A 22,449-nucleotide genomic window follows, 5' to 3' on the forward strand; every position below is an offset into this window, starting at 1 on the left:
CCAGCAGGGAGCAGAAATCCTATTTCAAATAAATTTCACATGCTTCAGCGCGACACAAAGATGTTGCCTATAATACAGCATTGAAGTAAAATGATTGCAACAAAGTAAAAAGATTAGACAGACACATAGCTCAAATAACTTGCATCATTTATTAAGCTTGTGGCACACATGTGGCATACAATATGAAGCAAAAGGCACAACTGAAACAAATAACAGCAACAAAACATGCTGCTAAATGAACTAAACTTTGTTCTTGCAGAATGCATTGATACATCCATCAGCTCCAAAAAATAAAAGTTTGACTCACAGAATCGTAGTGTCTTTGCAGCCTGGTGTCGCCCTCGCACATCGTCTCAAAGTTTGCACTTCCCATAGAGCTTTATGCACGATATCAGCCTCCAGCGGTTTTCGCATTATTCCAGTCTAGTTGCCAGGCAGATTTCGTGGGGCACATCTGAAAGTGCCCCACCGCTCAATGTTAAATTTGGCCTGTGTGGTTCACGCTCATTGGTGTTTCCATGGTAACGGTGGGGCAGCGTGGGTCGTTGCCCCACCGGAAATGGAGGGACACAGACAGCAAGCAGACAGCAAGCACACAGACAGAAAAACACACGAATCAAATTACTCCAAAACAAGACTATAATGCTTGTGAGTCAAGTTTATTCACACACATATTCACGCTACTTTGCATAAAAAAAAATATATATATATGTATTTTGCCGCGAAGTACGAATGTATTGAGCTTTCTGCACAACAGCGTCATCTGGATCTGGTGGGGCAGTGCCCCACCTGCCCCTAATGTAGAAACGCCACTGATATTAACAAACATACATAACAAACATCACATCAAACACCCCTCATGACAATTACCATCTCCCTACCCTGTGGGACGTGGAGAAATACCACTCCTTAGCGGCGCGCGCTTCCGTAAACAAGCAGCAGTACGGGAGTGATTGTGAGTATGTCTGTCTGGATGTATTAACCGGGGTTGTGTGCTGAAACAGAGAGTAAAGGTGATATGACATGATAATGGATGTAATGATAATAAACAGGTGAACAGTGACAATGGTGAATTATGCTTTCAGTTCATATTGCGGTTATACCGCGTTGCAAACCAGCAATGGCATTGCAAACAAACAATGGCGTTCACATCCGAACTCGCGCCAAACTCTCACAGCCCATCATGCACACAGCTGCATGGTATGGGTAGCTAGCGACAGACATGGCTATGCGTGTGTGTGTGTGTGTGTGTGTGTGCGTGCAATGTCTCTCTCTCTCTCTCCCGCTCCTGCGGGTCAATGAGAGTACCGTCTTTTTCTCCCGCTTTTGCTGGGCAACGTGAGTTAATTAGTCCATGTTACTGTTCACGGTGAAAAGGAAAATTCACCTTTCCACACTCAGGTCCAGGTCTCAGTGCAGGTCCAGGTCCAGGTCCAGGTCTCAGTGCAGGTCTCAGTGCAGGTCTCAGTGCAGGTCTCAGTGCAGGTCCAGGTCCAGGTCCAGGTCCAGGTCCAGGTCCGGGTCTCAGTGCAGGTCCAGGTCCAGGTCCAGGTCCAGGTCTCAGTGCAGGTCCAGGTCCAGGTCCAGGTCCAGGTCCAGGTCCAGGTCCAGGTCCAGGTCCGGGTCTCAGTGCAGGTCCAGGTCCAGGTCCAGGTCCAGGTCTCAGTGCAGGTCCAGGTCTCAGTGCAGGTCTCAGTGCAGGTCTCAGGTCCAGGTCCGGGTCTCAGTGTGAGGGACCGCTCGGTCACCCCACGTTATTGGGATGTGGCAACTGAAGAGTTAGTGGTGAAGAGGAACAAACCACGGTCCACGAGATGATAGGTTTTGTACAAAAATAGATATCTGTGTTTATTTGGCTCTAGCACCAAACGAATATACAAAAACAAACAAACATAAATCCGTACTTAAACAGTACTCGAACACTAGCTTACTAGTTTCACCTACAAAGCAACAGTATTCCAAAAGTACTCCACAGTATTGCAAAATAGCATGTACTTCACCTTACATCAGATAAGTACTTCTCCCCCGACCCCTTCCAAAGGAATGAGGCAGGCTTTAATAATGCTGCCCATTAGGCTAGATTGGACCAATAAGCTCCTATCGGATCTAACCATCTCAGTGGGGTAACCTTCCCTGCATTAGTCCTAAAATATATTACATTAACAAATACATTAATCCACCACCAAGTTTACCAATGTTCCCATAACAATACATTTACCATATTTACACCTTTGACATATACCACCTATGATATTAACCAGTGGCGATTTTAGCCTGAAATTTCTGGTGGGGCAATTTTGTATGACGTCATGTCACCGTCATAAAAATAGAGGTAGCTGATTATTATAAGCAGTAGGCCTATATAGACCAGTAAGATATGCTATGGGCTGCATTTTGAGTGCCAGCAGGGAGCAGAAATCCTATTTCAAATAAATTTCACATGCTTCAGCGCGACACAAAGATGTTGCCTATAATACAGCATTGAAGTAAAATGATTGCAACAAAGTAAAAAGATTAGACAGACACATAGCTCAAATAACTTGCATCATTTATTAAGCTTGTGGCACACGTGTGGTACACAATATGAAGCAAAAGGCACAACTGAAACAAATAACAGCAACAAAACATGCTGCTAAATGAACGAAACTTTGTTCTTGCAGAATGCATTGATACATCCATCAGCTCCAAAAAATAAAAGTTTGACTCACAGAATCGTAGTGTCTTTGCAGCCTGGTGTCGCCCTCGCACATCGTCTCAAAGTTTGCACTTCCCATAGAGCTTTATGCACGATATCAGCCTCCAGCGGTTTTCGCATTATTCCAGTCTAGTTGCCAGGCAGATTTCGTGGGGCACATCTGAAAGTGCCCCACCGCTCAATGTTAAATTTGGCCTGTGTGGTTCACGCTCATTGGTGTTTCCATGGTAACGGTGGGGCAGCGTGGGTCGTTGCCCCACCGGAAATGGAGGGACACAGACAGCAAGCAGACAGCAAGCACACAGACAGAAAAACACACGAATCAAATTACTCCAAAACAAGACTATAATGCTTGTGAGTCAAGTTTATTCACACACATATTCACGCTACTTTGCATAAAAAAAAATATATATATATGTATTTTGCCGCGAAGTACGAATGTATTGAGCTTTCTGCACAACAGCGTCATCTGGATCTGGTGGGGCAGTGCCCCACCTGCCCCTAATGTAGAAACGCCACTGATATTAACAAACATACATAACAAACATCACATCAAACACCCCTCATGACAATTACCATCTCCCTACCCTGTGGGACGTGGAGAAATACCACTCCTTAGCGGCGCGCGCTTCCGTAAACAAGCAGCAGTACGGGAGTGATTGTGAGTATGTCTGTCTGGATGTATTAACCGGGGTTGTGTGCTGAAACAGAGAGTAAAGGTGATATGACATGATAATGGATGTAATGATAATAAACAGGTGAACAGTGACAATGGTGAATTATGCTTTCAGTTCATATTGCGGTTATACCGCGTTGCAAACCAGCAATGGCATTGCAAACAAACAATGGCGTTCACATCCGAACTCGCGCCAAACTCTCACAGCCCATCATGCACACAGCTGCATGGTATGGGTAGCTAGCGACAGACATGGCTATGCGTGTGTGTGTGTGTGTGTGTGTGTGCGTGCAATGTCTCTCTCTCTCTCTCCCGCTCCTGCGGGTCAATGAGAGTACCGTCTTTTTCTCCCGCTTTTGCTGGGCAACGTGAGTTAATTAGTCCATGTTACTGTTCACGGTGAAAAGGAAAATTCACCTTTCCACACTCAGGTCCAGGTCTCAGTGCAGGTCCAGGTCCAGGTCCAGGTCTCAGTGCAGGTCTCAGTGCAGGTCTCAGTGCAGGTCTCAGTGCAGGTCCAGGTCCAGGTCCAGGTCTCAGGTCCAGGTCCAGGTCCAGGTCCAGGTCCAGGTCCAGGTCCAGGTCTCAGTGCAGGTCCAGGTCCAGGTCTCAGGTCCAGGTCTCAGGTGCAGGCAACACTGAATGCACTGCCAATTTACAACCTGTTGGGAAAAACACAACAAATCAGGTCAGACAGATAAGCCACTTACAAAGACCACTACATTTTATACAGATTATAACTCACATTGCGCTCTCCAGCTTGGAGTTTGGATCTTGTAGTAGGGTTGAAAATGCAGCGGACTGCTGCAGGCCATTCCAGCGCAGGTCCAGCTTTCGCATGCTGGAAGACTGAGAGCTTAGGGCTGAAGCCAGACACTCACAGCTCCTTTCTGTCAGATGGCAGGACTGCAACCTGAATACAAATAATATATATAATAAGCATAAATAAACAGTTTAAAATATATATACAATGGGGAAAATAAGTATTTGAACCCCTGCCGATTTCGCAAGTTTGGCCACTTGCAAAGAAATGTGTGATCTAGAATTGTTATGGTAGGTGTATTTTAACAGTGAGAAATAGAATATCAACAAACAAATCCAGAAAACTGCATTTTATAACATTTATGACTTTATTTGTATTTGATGCAGAAAATAAGTATTTGAACCCCCAAGCAAACAGCAAGAATTCTGGCTCCCAATGACCAGTTATGTGCCCAAGAAGCACACAGATTAGTGTTAATTCGAATAGACGACAACAAAAGGTATATTAAATATATCACTTTACTGGAGCTCTCAGTACACATGCATCACAGGCATTGTTCAATTCTAAACTTCCCGCCCCGAACCGCACATGCGCAGTTATACTTAACAATTAGTCCTCATTAGGCCTAACAAGGTACACCTGAGCTCAACTGGTGACGTTTATAAAAGAAACCTGTCCAAAGAATCATACTTCACACCTTCAACCTCTCCACCATGGGTAAGACCAAAGAGTTGACCAAGGACGTCAGAGATAAGATTGTAGACCTGCACAAGGCTGGAATGGGTTACAAAACCATCGGCAAGCAGCTTGGTGAGAAGCAGACAACTATTGGTGCGATTATTCGTAAATGGAAGCAACACCAAACAACTGTCCATCGCTCTAGGTCTGGGGCTCCATGCAAGATATCCCCTCGTGCGGTATCGGTGATCATCCGAAAGGTGCAGAATAACCCCAGAACTACACAGGGAGAGCTTGTGAATGATCTCAAGGCAGCTGGGACCACAGTCACCAGAAAAAACCATTGGCAACACACTACGCCGTAATGGTTTGAAGTACTGCAGAACTCGCAAGGTCCCCCTGCTCAAGGAAGCACATGTACAGGGCCGTCTGAAGTTTGCCAATGAACACTTGAATGATTCTAAGGAGGATTGGGAGACAGGATGTGGTCAGATGAGACCAAAATCAAGCTCTTTGGCATCAACTTGATTTGCCGCGTTTGGAGGGGGAAGAATGCTGAATATGACACCATCCCCACCGTCAAGCATGGAGGTGGAAACATTATGCTTTGGGGCTGTTTCTCTGCCAAGGGTACAGGACGACTCCACTGCATCGAGGGGACTATGGATGGGGCCATGTAATGTGGAATATTGGGCTTGAACCTCATTCCCTCATTCCCTCCCATTGAAAACGCAACCTTAAGGATTTGGAGAGGATCTGCAAAGAGGAGTGGACCAAAATCCCTCCTGAGATGTGTGTAAACCTGGTGACCAACTACAAGAAAAGTCTGACGTCTGTGCTTGCCAACAAGGGTTATTCCACCAAGTACTAAGTCATGTTTTGCTAGGGGTTCAAATACTTATTTTCTGCATCAAATGCAAATTAAGTTATAAATTTTATCAAATGCAGTTTTCTGGATTTTTTTGTTGATATTCTGTTTCTCACTGTTAAAAAACACCTACTATTACAATTATAGATCACACATTTCTTTGCAAGTGGCCAAACTTGCGAAATCGGCAGGGGTTCAAATACTTATTTTCCCCACTGTATATACTGTGTATATAAGATAAAGAATGGCCCTTTGTATTAGATTCTAGAATTGACAGAGACACACAGGGGCAGAGAAAGGGTTGATGGCTATTGAAGCTGGTTCCTGATCTATAGAGAGTGAGTGAGTGAGAGAGAGACAGAGTGTGTGTGTGTGTGTGTCTAAGAGAGAGAGAGTTGGTCTTACTTAAGTTTCTCCAGTTTGCAGTGTGGATGCCCTAGAGCAGCAGACAGCATCTCCACTCCTGAGTCCAGCAGGTTGTTGGCATTGAGAATCAGCGTCTTCAGACTGGAGGTGTCTGAGAGCAGCACTGAGGCCAGGGATGCACAGCTCTCCTGAGTGAGTCTACAGCCCTGCAGTCTGGAGGAAATACACAAACACACACACACACACACATATATAAACACACAGACACATACACACACACACAGACACAAGTCTTTAGGGTGGAACAGATCATGGATCATGACTCCAATCTAACACAAACACACAGAAGCATATAATGAGAACCATAAGCAACTGGTCTTACTCTAGTGTCTCCAGTTTACAGTTTGGATGCGCCAGAGCAAAGTACAGCTGCTTGACTCCTGCATCCCTCAGCTTGTTGTTCTTGAGGTTGAGCTTTCGCAGACTGGTGGACTTGCAGCAGAGAGCTGAGGCCAGAAAGGCACAGCTGCTCTCGCTCAGCTTACATTCCCACAGCCTGAAAGAAATGGTATCATTATTCAAGTTATAAGTTACAAATGACACTCTTTCAAACAGAGAGAGAGAGAGAGAGTGAGAGGGACTCAAATATCAAAAGTAACCAGTTATAGATGATCTTACTCCAGTATCTCCAGCTTGCAGTTTGGATGTTTTAGACCAGTAGAAAGCAGCTCCACTCCTGAGTCCTGCAGCTCATTCCCATTCAGGTTCAGATCTCTCAGGCTGGAAGAGTTTGAGCTGAGAGCTGAAGATAAAGCAGCACAGCTGTTCTCTGTGAGGTCACATGCCCACAGCCTGAAACACACACACACACACACACACACACACACACACAGACACACACACACACACACAGTTACTCAGTTACACATATGCACACAGACACACACCTAAGTGCACTCTTATGCACAGACAAACATACACACACACACACACACACACACACACACACACACACGCACACACGCACACACACACACACACACAAACACACACAGATGATCTTACTCCAGTCTCTCCAGTCTGCAGTTTGGATGCTCCAGGCCGGTACAAAGCAGCTCGACTCCTGAGTCAAGCACTTTGTTTCCACTCAAATTCAGATCCTTCACACAGCAAGACTTTGCCCTGAGAACTGAAGCTAAAGCGACCCAGCTGCTCTCTGTCAGGTTACAGCTATGTAGCCTGAGGAAGGAAAAAAACAGAAAAAACATACCACATATAAGTAACACACATACACAAACACAAAGATAGCAGGGTCAGAATATAACACTTGGAACTAGAACTTGGAACACTTGGAACTTCCTACACTGAGTGTCGAAAAGTAGACACTGGAACACACTGAAGGAACCGGCATTTAAGATTTATAGTTATTAAGGATATGCCATAGCCAATAATTCAATGTATCTTTTCAAGATAATTCTTTGTATCTTACTTTTATTTGGACTTAAGTTAGAATGTAATAATTTCTGGTTAGAGAGTTTATCCTGAGGGAGAAAGTGTCAGCAAATGGCTCAGAGACTTGTGTCTCCAAGACCTCATGAATACTGAGGGTGACGATCCTGGTTCTCAGAGAGCATTTAACAAGCAAGCCTTCAATGGATAATCAGATATGGCTTAGGCGAAGCTCGTGAGTGAGTGGAACTTCAGGCTCTGTCTCAGAGTGGTGGCCGCCATTGTTTCAAGATTAAAACCTGTTTCATGGACTGACCAAAATCCAAGACTGGGTCTCATAATATATGGTATAAAATTAAATACAATTAACACTCATCTAGATTCAGTATATTTACATTGTGTAACACAGACTGCACGATGACATTTATATTCATACCATGGTATTAATTGTATTGTTAATATGTTGTAGGTTCTATGTAATATGAAACTTTACAGAAATATATTAGATATTGCTTACACAGCTTTTGTTGATGCTTTGACTACTGGCAGCATCCTCAGCAGACCTGCATCTGATCTGGCAGGTGAACCACGTCCCCCATAATCCTTCAGTTTAAACTGCATCAGATCCTGTTCTGACATCAGTAGCGCAAAGGCCAGAGCTGACAGCTGGGAAAGAGAGAGATTCCCTCTGGATCCCTTCCCCATCTGGAGGTATCGTTGGACCTCCTCCACCAGAGAGTTGTCATTCAGTTCACTCAGACAGTGGAACAGGTTGATGCATCTCTCTGGGTTGGGGGCTTCTCTGATCTTCTGCTTGATGCACGTGACTGTTCCTTCTGTGCTGCTTGGTGAGCAGACTGTATTTGGCAGCAAGTCACGCAAGAGATTCTGACTGGACTCCACTGAGAGGCCCAGAAGAAAGCGAACAAAGAGGTCCCAGTGTCCAGTTGGACTCTGTAAGGCCAGGTCCACAGCAGTCTTCTGCAGGTCTTGAACTGTCGTAGATCCAAACAGAACCGAAAGTAGAGCGGCGTGACTGTGATCAGGTGCATTTGTCTCTCTGCGGTTGAAACAGACAAACACATAAAGTGATGCCAAATATTCCTGGATGCTGAGATGAACAAAGCAGAACACTTTCCCCTGGTACAGTCCAGCCTCCTCTCTGAAGATCTGGGTGCACACCCCTGAGTACACTGATGCTTCTGTGACATCAATGCCACACTCTCTCAGGTCCTCCTCATAGAAGATCACATTGCCCTTCTCCAGCTGCTGAAAAGCCAGTTTGCCCAGGGATAGAAGGGTCTCCGGGAGTGCATCCGCATCACGGTTTCCATACTTCAGACTAATGTGTCTGGTTTGTATGATGAGGAAGTGTGTGTACATCTGAGTCAAAGACTTTGGAATCTCTCCACTCTCTGCTTCAGTCAGGATGTACTCCAGAACAGTGGATGACATCCAACAGAAGACTGGAATGTGACACATGATGTAGAGGGTCCTGGATGACTTTAGGTGTGTGATGATTCTGATTGCCAGTTTCTCTTTTGTGATTCTCTTCATGAAGTACTCCTCCTTCTGTGGGTCATTGAAACCCCGGACTTCTGTCACCTGGTCAACACACTCAGAAGGGATTTGATTGGCTGCTGATGGTCGGGAGGTGATCCACACAAGAACAGTGGGAAGTAGATTCCCCTTGATGAGGTTTGTGAGAAGGACATCCACTGATGCAGGTTCTGTTACATCACAGATGTAGTCATTGGTTTGGAAATGCAAAGGAAGTCGGCTTTCATCAAGACCATCGAGTATGAAAACTATTTTGCTTTTGTCTTCATCAGAAAAGGTTAATCTTTTCAGTTCTGGAAAGAAGAGATGGATGACGTTCATAAGACTCAACGTTTTATCCTTGATCACGTTCAGCTCCCGGAAAGGAAGTGGCAGAATGAAAGTGACATCCTGATTGGCTTTTTCTTCAGCCCAGTCCAGAATGAATTTCTGCACAGAGACTGTTTTTCCAATGCCAGCAACTCCCTTTGTCAGCACAGTTCTGATGGGGTTGTCTTGTCCAGGTAAGGGCTTGAAGATGTCAGTACATTTGATTGGTGTTTCCCTCTTTGTTATTTGTCTCCTGGATGCCATCTCAATCTGTCTGACCTCATGTTCAGTATTGACCTCTACACTTTCCCCCTCCATGATGTAGAGCTCTGTGTAAATATCTTCCAAAAGGGCAGGTTGACCCTGCTTTGCAACTCCCTCAAATACTTTCTGGAACTTCTCCTTAAGTCGGCCTTTCAGGTGGTTTTGACATCTGGGAACCAGTCCATCTGATCCAAATGAGTATAAATATAAAAGATCCTTTTAAAAAATTATCACACAAAGACTGTAACTGTGACAGATGAGCTGGAGCATTTTGAATAATGTTCCATAGGCCTACATGCTATTCAAATAACTCACATTTCTCCAGCTGCTGAGCGAGGACCTCCTGGTTCATGTTCCTCAGGATGTGCACTGCAATTTTCAGAGCTCCATCTCTGGCTTCTCTCTGGTGCTCCTCATCCTCCTCACTACAAGGGGATTCTGGGTAATCATTTGTCAGGTTACTCGTGAGTCTCTTCAGCTCATTGGTCAAGAACTCCTTCGCTTTACATTCAACCTCCTGCAGGGAAACAACACCCATGACCCAAGTGTACCCTGAGCAACAGAACCCTAGATGAATGCCTACTGAGGTTGTTCTGAGGTTGTTACCTTGAAAAGTTGCTATTTGGGCTAAAGTCTTAACACATCCTCTGAGCCTTGCCTTGCAAACACAAATAATTGGAGAGCTAGCACTGATAAAGGCTTGATTGTTGATATATATAATGTATATCTAGTGACATCATGTTGCCCAGACCAGAAAACCACACTTAAATAATCTTGGCCAACTAATGTGAATGGGGGGGGGTGTCTCGACGTCATGAACCTGGTCCCTAACAATGAATTTCAGAATGTTTTCAAAACTGGCGAGCAATGAAACGCATACCTTTAAAAATGATACATAAATAAATAACTACACTGTGTTGCCTGTTCTGTGACATACAGCTGACCAGCATCCTGGATCTGCGAATATTCTCAAGTATATAGTACATTTTTATTTACAAGGCTTATTGTTGTTTTATTGTTTTATAGAGTATGTTTAAAGTCCATTTTGTGCCTGTAAAAACTCTTAAACAGAGACACATGCATGACATCACAATACATGACCTAAATGTCTTCCCATGAAGTGTCCTCAGTGTGAGAGCATAGGGCATTATAAAAGGCATTTAGCTGAGGTTATGGAATCACACTTATATTTGACTCCGGATAGAAGAGACTGTGTAATAGAACTTTACACACACACACACAAACCTAGATAAACATAAGTGTGTGTGTGTGTGTGTGTGTGTGTGTGTGTGTGTGTGTGTATGTGTGTGTGTGTGTGCAGGGGCGGACTGGGGTAAAAAAGTGGCCCGGGAGTTACTGTCAGACCGGCCCACTCAATACACGGCGCGCGGCCCACTCAGTACAGGGCGCGCTGCCCACTTAATACACGGCGCGTTGCCCATTCAATGCATCGCACGTATAGACCAGTCAGTGGCCTACTTGGAAAAATACCCATACACTTAACATTATTTTGGATGATAATTGATGAAATTACATCATATATGTTTTTTTTTAATAACATTTGATTCCACCAATTTGCCTGGGTGGACACATGGAATAAAATGATACTGGCTATTGTAACACTCCAAGGTAGGTATAGTTTGCTATATGAATAGGCTTAACTCTGGGCTAGTATCAGATGGTTATACGTATAACTACAGAACATTAAGGAATGAATATCCACACAATAAAGAAACTGGAATCAGAGGGTAGAACTAGTATGAACTATATTGTAGAAATGAACAGAATAGAACATACGATGGGGTGTGAACATCAGTGGTATCAGTAGTGTTGCATGCTGGGTGTGTGATTGTGTGTGTGTAGGGGTGTTGAAGGTGCATAACAAAACAATAAGTTAAGTAACAGAACCTAAACTAATTCTGCTGGCCCGGGTGCATTATAGTCACATGATAATAAAAAACAATATCAGTATACTCATGTGTTATTATGACCTCACTATCTAATCTAGATAACATATTAACATTGTTTATAATGTTAGTGTTGTGTGTAACACTGTGATTTTAGCATAACAAGCTAGCTGGTTAACTTATTTTACATAAGTTATTAGAAATTATGAGATTGCCCTCTTTACAACTACCACCATGGATAGCTTGCTCATCGATTGTAAACAAGTGACTACGGCTAACATGTTAAAGTAGATCATCTCGATGATGACAACAGCGCCAGCTTGCTTATTTTACCAGATCATAACGGTCTCAATTTTGGACATTTATCTACCTAACGTTAGCTAGGCTAGTTGGTAGTGAACGTTACCTCATCTGTGAAAAGCAAGCTAACATTGGCCAAGTCAACGCCACAACTTACCTTGTATCACTGTCACTGTCACGCGAAATAACAGTCGTAAATGGCCCAGAGTTTCCTTAAATGCAATTCCTCAAAACTACCAGATGCCCCACGGGCCGCTCCGTGTTAGAAGGGCTGACGGCACACGTCACTACGGTTGCGTGCCCTGGCGGGGCGTGTATGCAAATCCAGGTGCGTTTAATTTAAGAATCCTCATCCTCAATCCGCACAGCTGAAAACACTTCGGCTGTGTAAGAACCCATTTTCAGGTGTTCATTAATAAGGTGGAGATCGTTTCTTACGTTGAATTTCTGAAGTCCGTAAGAACACATTTCAGAAGACACTTCAGAATATTTTCGAAAAATAGGCACCATGAGTGTGAATACAGATCGCGAGGAGGAGTATAAAAATCAGTCAGTGATTTAAATGTTATAGTTAATAGAGGAAATTATACGTGTTCTGAGTAGTATGGAAAATAGTTGAAGGTGCCGACGGTGTAAATGGGAGGGCTGGTTGGTGATGGAAGTGTGCCGGTATTTTGGACCATCCCAACCTCGTCGGCCCACGATGGCCAGTCCGCCCCTGTGTGTGTGTGTTTGTGTGTGAAATAAAGTGTAAGAGGGTGGAAATAGGAGATGGTACTATACCCTGAGTACAGATGACAGCTCATCATGCAACTCGGGTCTTTGTTGTTGGGTGCTGAAAGAAATGAGAAATGAGAACAATGACCAGTAAATATCTTAACATAAGACACATGCAGGTCATTCATGTATTCTCTAATACTTGATCATAATATTCTAACCTCGTGACTAGTCACATGAACACTACCCTTTAGACAGAGTAAGTTTGGCAATCTTGTGTGTATGTATGTATGTATGTGTGTGTGTGTGTGTGTGTGTGTGTGTGTGTGTGTGTGTGTGTGATCCTGGTCCTATATGACCTGGTAGTGGGGGATCTGCACCTCTGTCTCAGGTGAGTGGGCTGCTCCATTGACCTGCTACTCCACATGGACACATGAGAGTCTGGTCTGTCCTCTTGAGATGAACTGCAGCAGAACACAACACAACAGCAGGACGTTTGAGCTCACATGGGCCTTTTTAACATAAATAACAAAATAGATTTCTGTTTTATTATTACACACTAATCAGATGCTTAACCCTCATACACTGATGGCACTCAGAGTTTGTCTCTGTGTGTGTGTGTGTGTGTGTGTCCTTAAGTGTGAGACAGACACAACTACTCGCCTGTCCCTCTTTCTTTTGGTTGGCGACCCCATTGGCCAGGCCGTCGTCATGGACGCATATCTGGATGCTGGAGACTCTGGGGTCTCCTCACGTGACGAGCTTTGACAAAAGAACACAAAAGATGTAGTGACTGTATAAACAGGTGTCTGCGTGTAGATGAACATCCTATATCACAGCGCTACTCAATAGGAGGACGGCGGTCCGGATCCGGACCCAGACGCAATCAAATTTGGACCGAAGAAAGACAAAATCAACATTCTAATTTAATCACGATCCAAGCAAGTTTTCATTGGTGCGTGATTTCGCGCTATATATTTTTTTCCTACTGGATGTGGTTTCTATCTTCCGTGTCCAATCCAGAGGTCCAATCAGGAGCTGTAGTAACAACATCACTATGACAACTCACTCACTCAATGTTGGCCGCGAGCTCTGTGGGTCACGCAGGTTGTGTGTGTCAATGACAACAACGTGGGCAGATAGATTTGTGAACGGTATCGTTTTCTCAGCAAACGAAAATCATGGCGTGCTTAAAACCCGACAAAAAAACGAAAAGTTGATTCCAAAAATCGCGAATTTAAGACAGAGTGGACTGACAATTATGCATTTGTGCTGCCTGTGGGGAGCACAAAACCGATGTGTTTATTTTGCCCTTGTCAAAAGTGGTAACGTGAAACGTCACTATGAAACGAAGCATGCACACTTCGAAGAAAAATACCTGCAGAACTCTGAGGTAAGGGGCAGAAAAATAAACCATCTGCAATCACACCAAGCAACATGCAGTGTAATAGTTAGATCAGCCACACAACAAGAGCATGCATACCTCAACATACTGTTGTGAGTCTGCCTTTTCAACCATGAATATGGTGAAAAACAAATACAGGAGCACACTCACTAATGAACACTTACATCAGTGCCTCCGCCTGGCCTTCACCCCTTTCAGCCCAAGTTTAAACCACAAAAAAAAGTGTCACCTTTCACACAAATAAGGCCAGACCACATCACCTTTTGTGCATAGTTTGAACGTTTTTGTTGGAGTTATGTTTTGGGATTTTGACCGTCACTGTTCCGGACCCTGGACTGAATGGAAATTTGGCGAGTGAACCTTTTGGGTTTCTAATTGAGTACCCCTGCTATATCACATGCAACGTCCTATATACGTCTATATATGACCAGAGATCTCAATCTAGTTTGAACTGAATGACAGTACTGGTAGTCATCAGTGTGCATATGCCATGAAACCCAATATTGGCATTGTGTGTGTGTGTGTGTGTGTGTGTGTTTGTGTGCATGCGTGTGTGTGTGTGTGCGTGCATGGGTGTGTGTGTGTCCTTAAGTGTGAGACAGTCACAACTACTCGCCTGTCCCTCTTTCTTTTGGTTGGCGACCCCATTGGCCAGGCCGTCGTCATGGACGCATGACTGGATGCTGGAGACTCTGGGGTCTCCTCACGTGACGAGCTTTGACAAAAGAACACAAAAGATGTAGTGACTGTATAAACAGGTGTCTGCGTGTAGATGAACATCCTATATCACATGCAACGTCCTATATACGTCTAAATATGAGTTTAAGACCAGAGATCTCAATCTAGTTTGAACTGAATGACAGTACTGGTAGTCATCAGTGTGCATATGCTAGGGTGACCATATTTGAGTTTGTGAAAAAGACTTTGTCGCAGGGGAGGGGGCGTGGTTGTGTATAGCATACAGATGACCCCGCCCCCTCCCCCCGCAACGAAGTTGACATGTTTTTTTACATGCAGATGACACCACCCCCTCCCCCCGCAACGAAGTTTTGACACATTTTACACATGCAGATGTCATGTGCTGTTGTAAACAATGCAACTAGTGGAAGCGGCAAGGTGCTCAGTGTTGCCAGATTGGAAATGGCGAAGTATCGTACCAAATGCTCAAAATGATCGTCTTTGGAGGATAATTATCGTGCATCTGGCAACACTGAGAGGGCAGTCTACCAATGACAGTTCTCTCTACAGTCAGAGTTTGCGCAAGAAGGTGGAACGTAAGGGAGATACCCTTTCCAAAACTTGTAAGGGCGTAAAAACTAGTTTGTGAAGGACCCAGAGAACCACAAATATCCGACGAGGCAAAATCCCGGACGTTTTTGGAATCCCTGCCGGACGCATTTTTTAGGTCTCAAAAAGAGGACATGTCCGGGTAAAATAGGACGTCTGGTCACCCTAGCATATGCCATGAGACCCAATATTGGCATTGTGTGTGTGTGTGTGTGTGTGTGTGTGTGTGTGTGTGTGTGTGTGAGTGTGTGAGTGTGTGTGAGTGTGTCTGTGTGCGCATGCATATGCCATGAAACCCAATATTGAACACTGAGAGAAAGAGTGCAGCTTTAAGGAAATGTGACATTGACACGCCCTCCTCAGTCCTCACCCAATAGTAGGGGACGTTCCCCTCTCTTTGAGGTCGATTGGCCGATGCATTGACTGGTCACTCTTCATGGACACACAGCTGGGTGCAGGAGAGTCTGGCCTTGCCTCATGTGAGGGGCTTTAACATAAAAACACATTAGACACATGCAGGTCATTCATGTATTCTCTAATACTTGATCATAATATTCTACCCTTGTGACTAGTCCACACTTGAACACTATCCTCTGGATGCTGCACTCAGATTAGACAGAGTAACTTTAACCGCGCACGCACACACACACACACACACACACACACAAACACACACACACACACACACACACACACACACACACAACCCAGCAAAGTTTATTTACCGAGTTTATCAGCATCACATGCAGAGTGTAAATTGTCATCAACTTACCTCACTGACACTGGTGTGGTACATGAACATCTTGTGTGTGTCTGTGTGCGTGTGAGAGTGTGTGTGTGAGTGTGTGAGTGTGTGTGCGTGTGCGTGAGCGTGCATGTATGTGGCTCTGTGTGTGTGTGTGTGTGTGTGTGTGTGTGTGTGTGCGCATGTACGTGCGTGCGTGTGTGTCTGTGTGCATGTGCGTGTGCGAGTGTGTGTCCCTTTGTGAGTGTGTGTGCATGTGAATGTATGCGTGTGTGTGTGTGTGTGTGCAGATGCCTTGAAACCCAATATTGAACACTGAGAGAAAGGGTGCAGCTTTAGGGAAATGTGACATTGACACGCCCTCCTCAGTCCTCACCCAATAGTAGGGGACCTTTCCCTCTCTTTGAGGTCGATTGGCCGATGCATTGACTGGTCACTCTTCATGGACACACAGCTGGGTGCAGGAGAGTCAGGCCTTACCTTATGTGAGGGGCTTTAACATAAGAACACATAAGACACATGCAGGTCATTCATGTATTCTCTAATACTTGATCACAATATTCTACTTTTGTGTGACTAGTCCACACTTGAACACTGACTGGATGCTGCACTCAGTTTAGACAGAGTAACTTTAACCATTCACACACACACACACACACACTCCAGTCAAGGACACATCCTCTCTCGCTCTCTTGCTCTCTTGCTCTGTTTCCCTCTCGCACACACACACACACACACACACACACACACACACACACACACACACACACACACACACACACACACACACACACACACACACACACACACACACACACACACACACACACATATACACACACACACACACACACACCAGCTAAATGTACCTTCCTAGTTTGTCAGCATCACATGCTGTGTTCATAGTCATCAACTTACCTCACTGACACTGGTGTGGTACATGGCCGTGTGTGTGTGTGTGTGTGTGTGTGTGTGTGTGTGTGTGTGTGTGTGTGTGTGTGTGTGTGTGTGTGTGTGTGTGTGTGCGTGCATGGGTGTGTGTGTGTCTGTGTGCATATGCAATGAAACCCAACACTGAGAGAAAGAGTGCAGCTTTAAGGAAATGTGACATTGACACGCCCTCCTCAGTCCTCACCCAATAGTAGGGGACGTTCCCCTCTCTTTGAGGTCGATTGGCCGATGCATTGACTGGTCACTCTTCATGGACACACAGCTGGGTGCAGGAGAGTCAGGCCTTACCTTATGTGAGGGGCTTTAACATAAGAACACATAAGACACATGCAGGTCATTCATGTATTCTCTAATACTTGATCACAATATTCTACCCTTGTGACTAGTCCACACATGAACACTATCCTCTGGATGCTGCACTCAGATTAGACAGAGTAACTTTAACCGTGCACACACAAACACACACACACACACACACACACACACAACCCAGCAAAGTTTATTTACCGAGTTTATCAGCATCACATGCAGAGTGTAAATTGTCATCGACTTACCTCACTGACACTGGTGTGGTACATGAACATCTTGTGTGTGTCTGTGTGCGTGTGAGAGTGTGTGTGTGAGTGTGTGAGTGTGTGTGCGTGTGCGTGAGCGTGCATGTATGTGGCTCTGTGTGTGTGTGTGTGTGTGTGTGTGCGCATGTACGTGCGTGCGTGTGTGTCTGTGTGCATGTGCGTGTGCGAGTGTGTGTCCCTTTGTGAGTGTGTGTGCATGTGAATGTATGCGTGTGTGTGTGTGTGTGCAGATGCCTTGAAACCCAATATTGAACACTGAGAGAAAGAGTGCAGCTTTAGGGAAATGTGACATTGACACGCCCTCCTCAGTCCTCACCCAATAGTAGGGGACCTTTCCCTCTCTTTGAGGTCGATTGGCCGATGCATTGACTGGTCACTCTTCATGGACACACAGCTGGGTGCAGGAGAGTCAGGCCTTACCTCATGTGAGGGGCTTTAACATAAGAAAACATAATACACATGCAGGTCATTCATGTATTCTCTAATACTTGATCACAATATTCTACTTTTGTGTGACTAGTCCACACTTGAACACTGACTGGATGCTGCACTCAGTTTAGACAGAGTAACTTTAACCATTCACACACACACACACACACTCCAGTCAAGGACACATCCTCTCTCGCTCTCTCGCTCTCTTGCTCTCTTGCTCTCTTGCTCTGTTTCCCTCTCGCACATACATGTAAAGATTATCACACACACACACACACACACACACACACACACACACACACACACAGCCCTTACCGTGTAGCCATCTGGTGAGTCCGGTCTTTGGAGTCTCCATGTTGACTCATCGTGGCGGCAGAGCACCAATCTCTCTCTAGACATGACAGAAACATTTAGATACATGTACATATGACTGTGTGGCTAGTGACCAGTCTCTATCTCTCTAGACATGACAGAAACATTTAGATACATGTACATATGACTGTGTGGCTAGTGACCAGTCTCTATCTCTCTAGACATGACAGGAACATTTAGATACATGTACATGTGACTGTGTGTCTAGTGGCCAGTCTCTATCTCTCTAGACATGACAGAAACATTTAGATACATGTACATATGACTGTGTGGCTAGTGGCCATCCGTCTCTCTCTAGACATGACAGGAACATTTAGATACATGGACATATGACTGTGGCTAGTGGCCATCAGTCTCTCCCTAGACATGACAGGAACATTTAGATACATGTACATATGACTGTGTGGCTAGTGGCCATCCGTCTCTCTCTAGACATGACAGGAACATTTAGATACATGTACATATGACTGTGTGGCTAGTGACCATCAGTCTGTCCTTGTGTCTTAGTATGCATGTCTTTGTTTGTCTGAGCATGCTGATGAACAGAGTGAATATGTCTGGGATGCTGTGCTGTCAGGTCTTCTGCACATAGGAGAGAGAGAGAGATATAGAGGGAGGGGGAGAGAGAGGGGGAGAGAGAGAGATGGAGGGGGAGGGAGAGGGGAGCGAGATCTTCTCTCTTGTGCTGATGAGCATCGTGTCTGGTAGTTTGTTTCAATGTCTTTCTGCGTTCCACAGAGCATGCAGGCTACACTCTCTTGTGTATTGATCATGGATTAACTCTGCATGTTCTACAAGTGCAGCACTGTAGTTCTGTAGCTACCAGACTAGGAAACACAGACTAACTGTACAGGCAGTTGGAATTTCAATGACAAACGTAGATTTTCACTTGCAGTCCAGTTTCTTTTTACCCTCATTTGTATCTTAATCATCTCTCTCTCTCATAGGATTTTAACTAATGTATCTGTTCAATGCTTCAATGGCGTTAGCCCACTATGTGGTGTCACCGATTAAGGACCGATAGGGGCAAAAGTAGTTCAGGAGGTAGAGGAGTCGATTAGCAATCAGACACTGACTAAGTGTCGAAGTGTCCTTGACACTGAACCCGATGTGCAGGTTGGCACCTTAGATAGTAGCCTCTGCCATCGGTGTGTGAATGGGTAGATGTCTGAGGCATTCATGAGTAAAACGCATTGAGTGCTACTATGAGTAGAAAAGCGCTATATAAAATGAAGTCCATTTACCGAGATACAGAGACCCGTTTACCACAATAACGCAGTGGCGTTTCTACATTAGGGGCAGGTGGGGCACTGCCCCACTAGATCGCGAAAGCTCAATACATCTGTGCTGTGTGGCATCTTATTTTATTTAATATGCAAAGTAGCTGATTCAATTGTGAATAAACCTGACTCACAAGCATTGTAGTGCTGTTTTGGAGTAATTTGATTTGTGTGTGTTTGTGTGCTTGCTCTGTGAAATGCTGCTCTCCGCTGTCCTTCTCTGCCCTGTGGGACAGCGGGGCAATCTTAAGACTGTTCCTATGGAAACAACATGTGACAAGTTTGACACATGTCAAAGTTTACATTGAAGAGAAAGTCTTAGTTGTGCCCCTTGAATTCTGCCTAGCAACAGGTGTCCGCTCCCCGCGAAAACTGTACCCTAAAAAATAAATAAAAACAAAGACAGATCGAAGCCAGTAAAGTTACTGCTTGTTAGCTAGTTTTCTACTATTTTGGACGTTTTTTTATTTAGCCTACAATGAATTATGTTGACTATTTGTTGAGGGTGCAATTCACTACATTGCCTGTGGAAGAGAAATTAGAAAAATAAAACGTTTGGGGCCACACAGACCAGAAGACTTGATCCTGCTGCAGCCTGCTGAGAAAGTGAATCGAACTTTCATTTACATTTAGTCATTTAGCAGTCATTTAACTTTCAAAAGGGAATGGTATGACAGAAAGACATGGTTAACTGCTAACACCTCAAAACGAGCTTGATAAAGCATGCACGTTATTTGAGCTATGTGTCTGTCTAATGTTTTTATTTGGTTGCAATCTTTTTTACTTGGTTGCTGTATTGGCAACACCGTTGTGTCGAGCTGAGCGCCGAAGCATGTATAATGAATATAATGAACTATGCCCCGTGTTTCAAGTTGCAGCCTGAAAATGTTTTTGTATATAAGCCAACATTTTGTGTATCAATGAAATCCGCAAGGACATCGACTTTTTACAACGTTTTGTTCATTTGGCAGCCTGATTTGTTGCTGTTATTGTTTCAGCTGTGCCTTTCGCTTCATGTTGTATGCGTGTGCCACAAGCTTGATAAAGCATGCAAGTTATTTGAGCTGTCATACAAAATGTCCCCACTAGAAATTTCAGGCTAAAATCGCCACTGCAATAACGGAAACGAAACTGAAACGTAAACTACAAAAACTGTGGAAACAATCATTTTGTACGGTTCTTTAGACAGTTATTGAGGGAAAATTACAATCTCCAACTTTAGGGATCCTTTCCATCAGTGCTTTCCATAAGTCAGACACTTATAATAACATTATGAGTCTGTCAGGTGCGAAAACCAGCAGTTTACTTTGACGCAGATGTTTGCTTTATGGCCTACATTAGCCTAGCACTTTTTACAGCGTTCTACCTCAACAGACTACTGGACCGATTTCAATCCATAATTGTCCCTAGTAAAAGTTTGTACTCAAAAAGATCTACGCAACGTGAAACTTCTAGACGTTTCAACCACGGGTGTGTGAATATGGAAACACGACCAAGAGGAAGCTTAATTTGAGAAAAAAAAAAAAAACAGTTTAACGTAGATTAACTACACATATTAAGTAGGCTACACAGAACAAACAAAGTCGTGTTAAACCTCTGTTGATACAAACAAACATTAAAAACGGCAATCAAACAAAAAGTAAATCATCAAAGAAAAAAATGTACTCTTTAATACTTACTGCGCTGATATGCGACTGAACCATTATGTCATGTGACCAATGAGCAGTGTCCCCGACGTTGACTGAAAACTCCTGTTGGTGCCATGAGGAACAACATATAACAACCACGAATACAACTAAGTAAATAAAAGATTTAGACGAAGAAAAATAAGAGCTGTCCTTCCAATTTACACAAAGTGCAATGGTATGGAGTATAATTACTCCCCTGAGGTTACCTGAGTCCTTGCATATTCTCCGAGCATAAATAGAAGCAACATTAATGTCTTACACATGAATAAGGTGACTGAAATGGAATAAAGTGACTGCAGTAATATCACACATTTTCACGTTTTAGTGCGTGAGTGTGAGTTTATTGTTCTGATAGCTGTTGGGGGAAAAACTGTCCTTTAGACGTGTGGTCCTTGCTCTTGAGCACCTGTGCCGCCTGATTATGTCCTTGATGATGTTTTTGGCCCTACTAGCAGCGGGAGCAGGCAATGTTTTCCAGAGAGGACAGAGGACAGCCAGAGAACTAGCTAGTGCAGCTAGTTTGCTGACTTGTATGGCTGGAATGATTGTGTTGAATGCTAAACTGTAGTCTATGAAGAGCAGTCTTACAGAAGTTCCCCAGAGTTCCAGGTGGCTCAGTGCGGTGTGAAGGGCTATGACGATGGGTCAAAGGTGGGGGGAAGGGTGGATTGGCTGTGCTGCGAGACCAGAACGATCAAAGATGTTTAATGGTGGGCTCTCCATTTACTCCCTCTGGAACTACACATTGACACAGGGTATCTGTGACCCAGTGTGGGACCCTGAGTTGGTGGCCCTTCCATCTGAGACCCAGTGTGGGCCCCTGAGTTGGTGGCCCTTCCATCTGAGACCCAGTGTGGGCCCCTGAGTTGGTGGCCCTTCCATCTGATACCCAGTGTGGGCCCCTGAGTTGGTGGCCCTTCCATCTGATACCCAGTGTGGGCCCCTGAGTTGGTGGCCCTTCCATCTGATACCCAGTGTGGGCCCCTGAGTTGGTGGCCCTTCCATCTGAGACCCAGTGTGTGAGTTGGTGGCCCTTCCAACTGTTCTAAAGCTCAAGAGACTCAGAGGGCCCATTTAGCACTGAACAGGGCCCCGGGACCAGACCAGTTTTTTTAAATTACGGCAAAAAATATGTTTCCATCTGATTGCCACTGCATTAAAT

General features: G+C 44.5%; 2 protein-coding genes across 2 annotated transcripts in view; both read right to left on the reverse strand.

Moving 5' to 3' along the window:
- Positions 1 to 6,081: 6,081 nt before the first annotated feature.
- On the reverse strand, positions 6,082 to 18,331 carry LOC116219484 (NACHT, LRR and PYD domains-containing protein 12-like). The gene is made up of 15 exons (XM_042703691.1): positions 18,263 to 18,331; positions 17,832 to 17,948; positions 17,125 to 17,241; positions 16,366 to 16,482; positions 15,615 to 15,731; positions 14,574 to 14,672; positions 13,216 to 13,314; positions 12,933 to 13,016; positions 12,619 to 12,670; positions 9,944 to 10,145; positions 8,013 to 9,813; positions 7,112 to 7,285; positions 6,725 to 6,898; positions 6,429 to 6,602; positions 6,082 to 6,259 (listed from the first exon to the last, which is right to left on the reverse strand). The coding sequence occupies exons 1-15, from the start codon at positions 18,310 to 18,312 to the stop codon at positions 6,082 to 6,084; spliced, it is 3,555 nt and encodes a 1,184-aa protein (XP_042559625.1). The 5' UTR covers positions 18,313 to 18,331.
- A 3,694-nt stretch (positions 18,332 to 22,025) lies between these two features.
- The window catches only part of LOC116219485 (NLR family CARD domain-containing protein 3-like), an 8,208-nt gene continuing 7,784 nt past the window's right edge, over positions 22,026 to 22,449 (reverse strand). The window contains exon 4 of the mRNA XM_031562776.1: positions 22,026 to 22,332. Coding sequence (XP_031418636.1) covers positions 22,026 to 22,332 — 307 coding nt within the window. The remainder of the gene's footprint in view (positions 22,333 to 22,449) is intronic.

This window comes from Clupea harengus, chromosome 25 (genome assembly GCF_900700415.2).
Source record: "Clupea harengus chromosome 25, Ch_v2.0.2, whole genome shotgun sequence".
NCBI lineage: Eukaryota > Metazoa > Chordata > Actinopteri > Clupeiformes > Clupeidae > Clupea > Clupea harengus.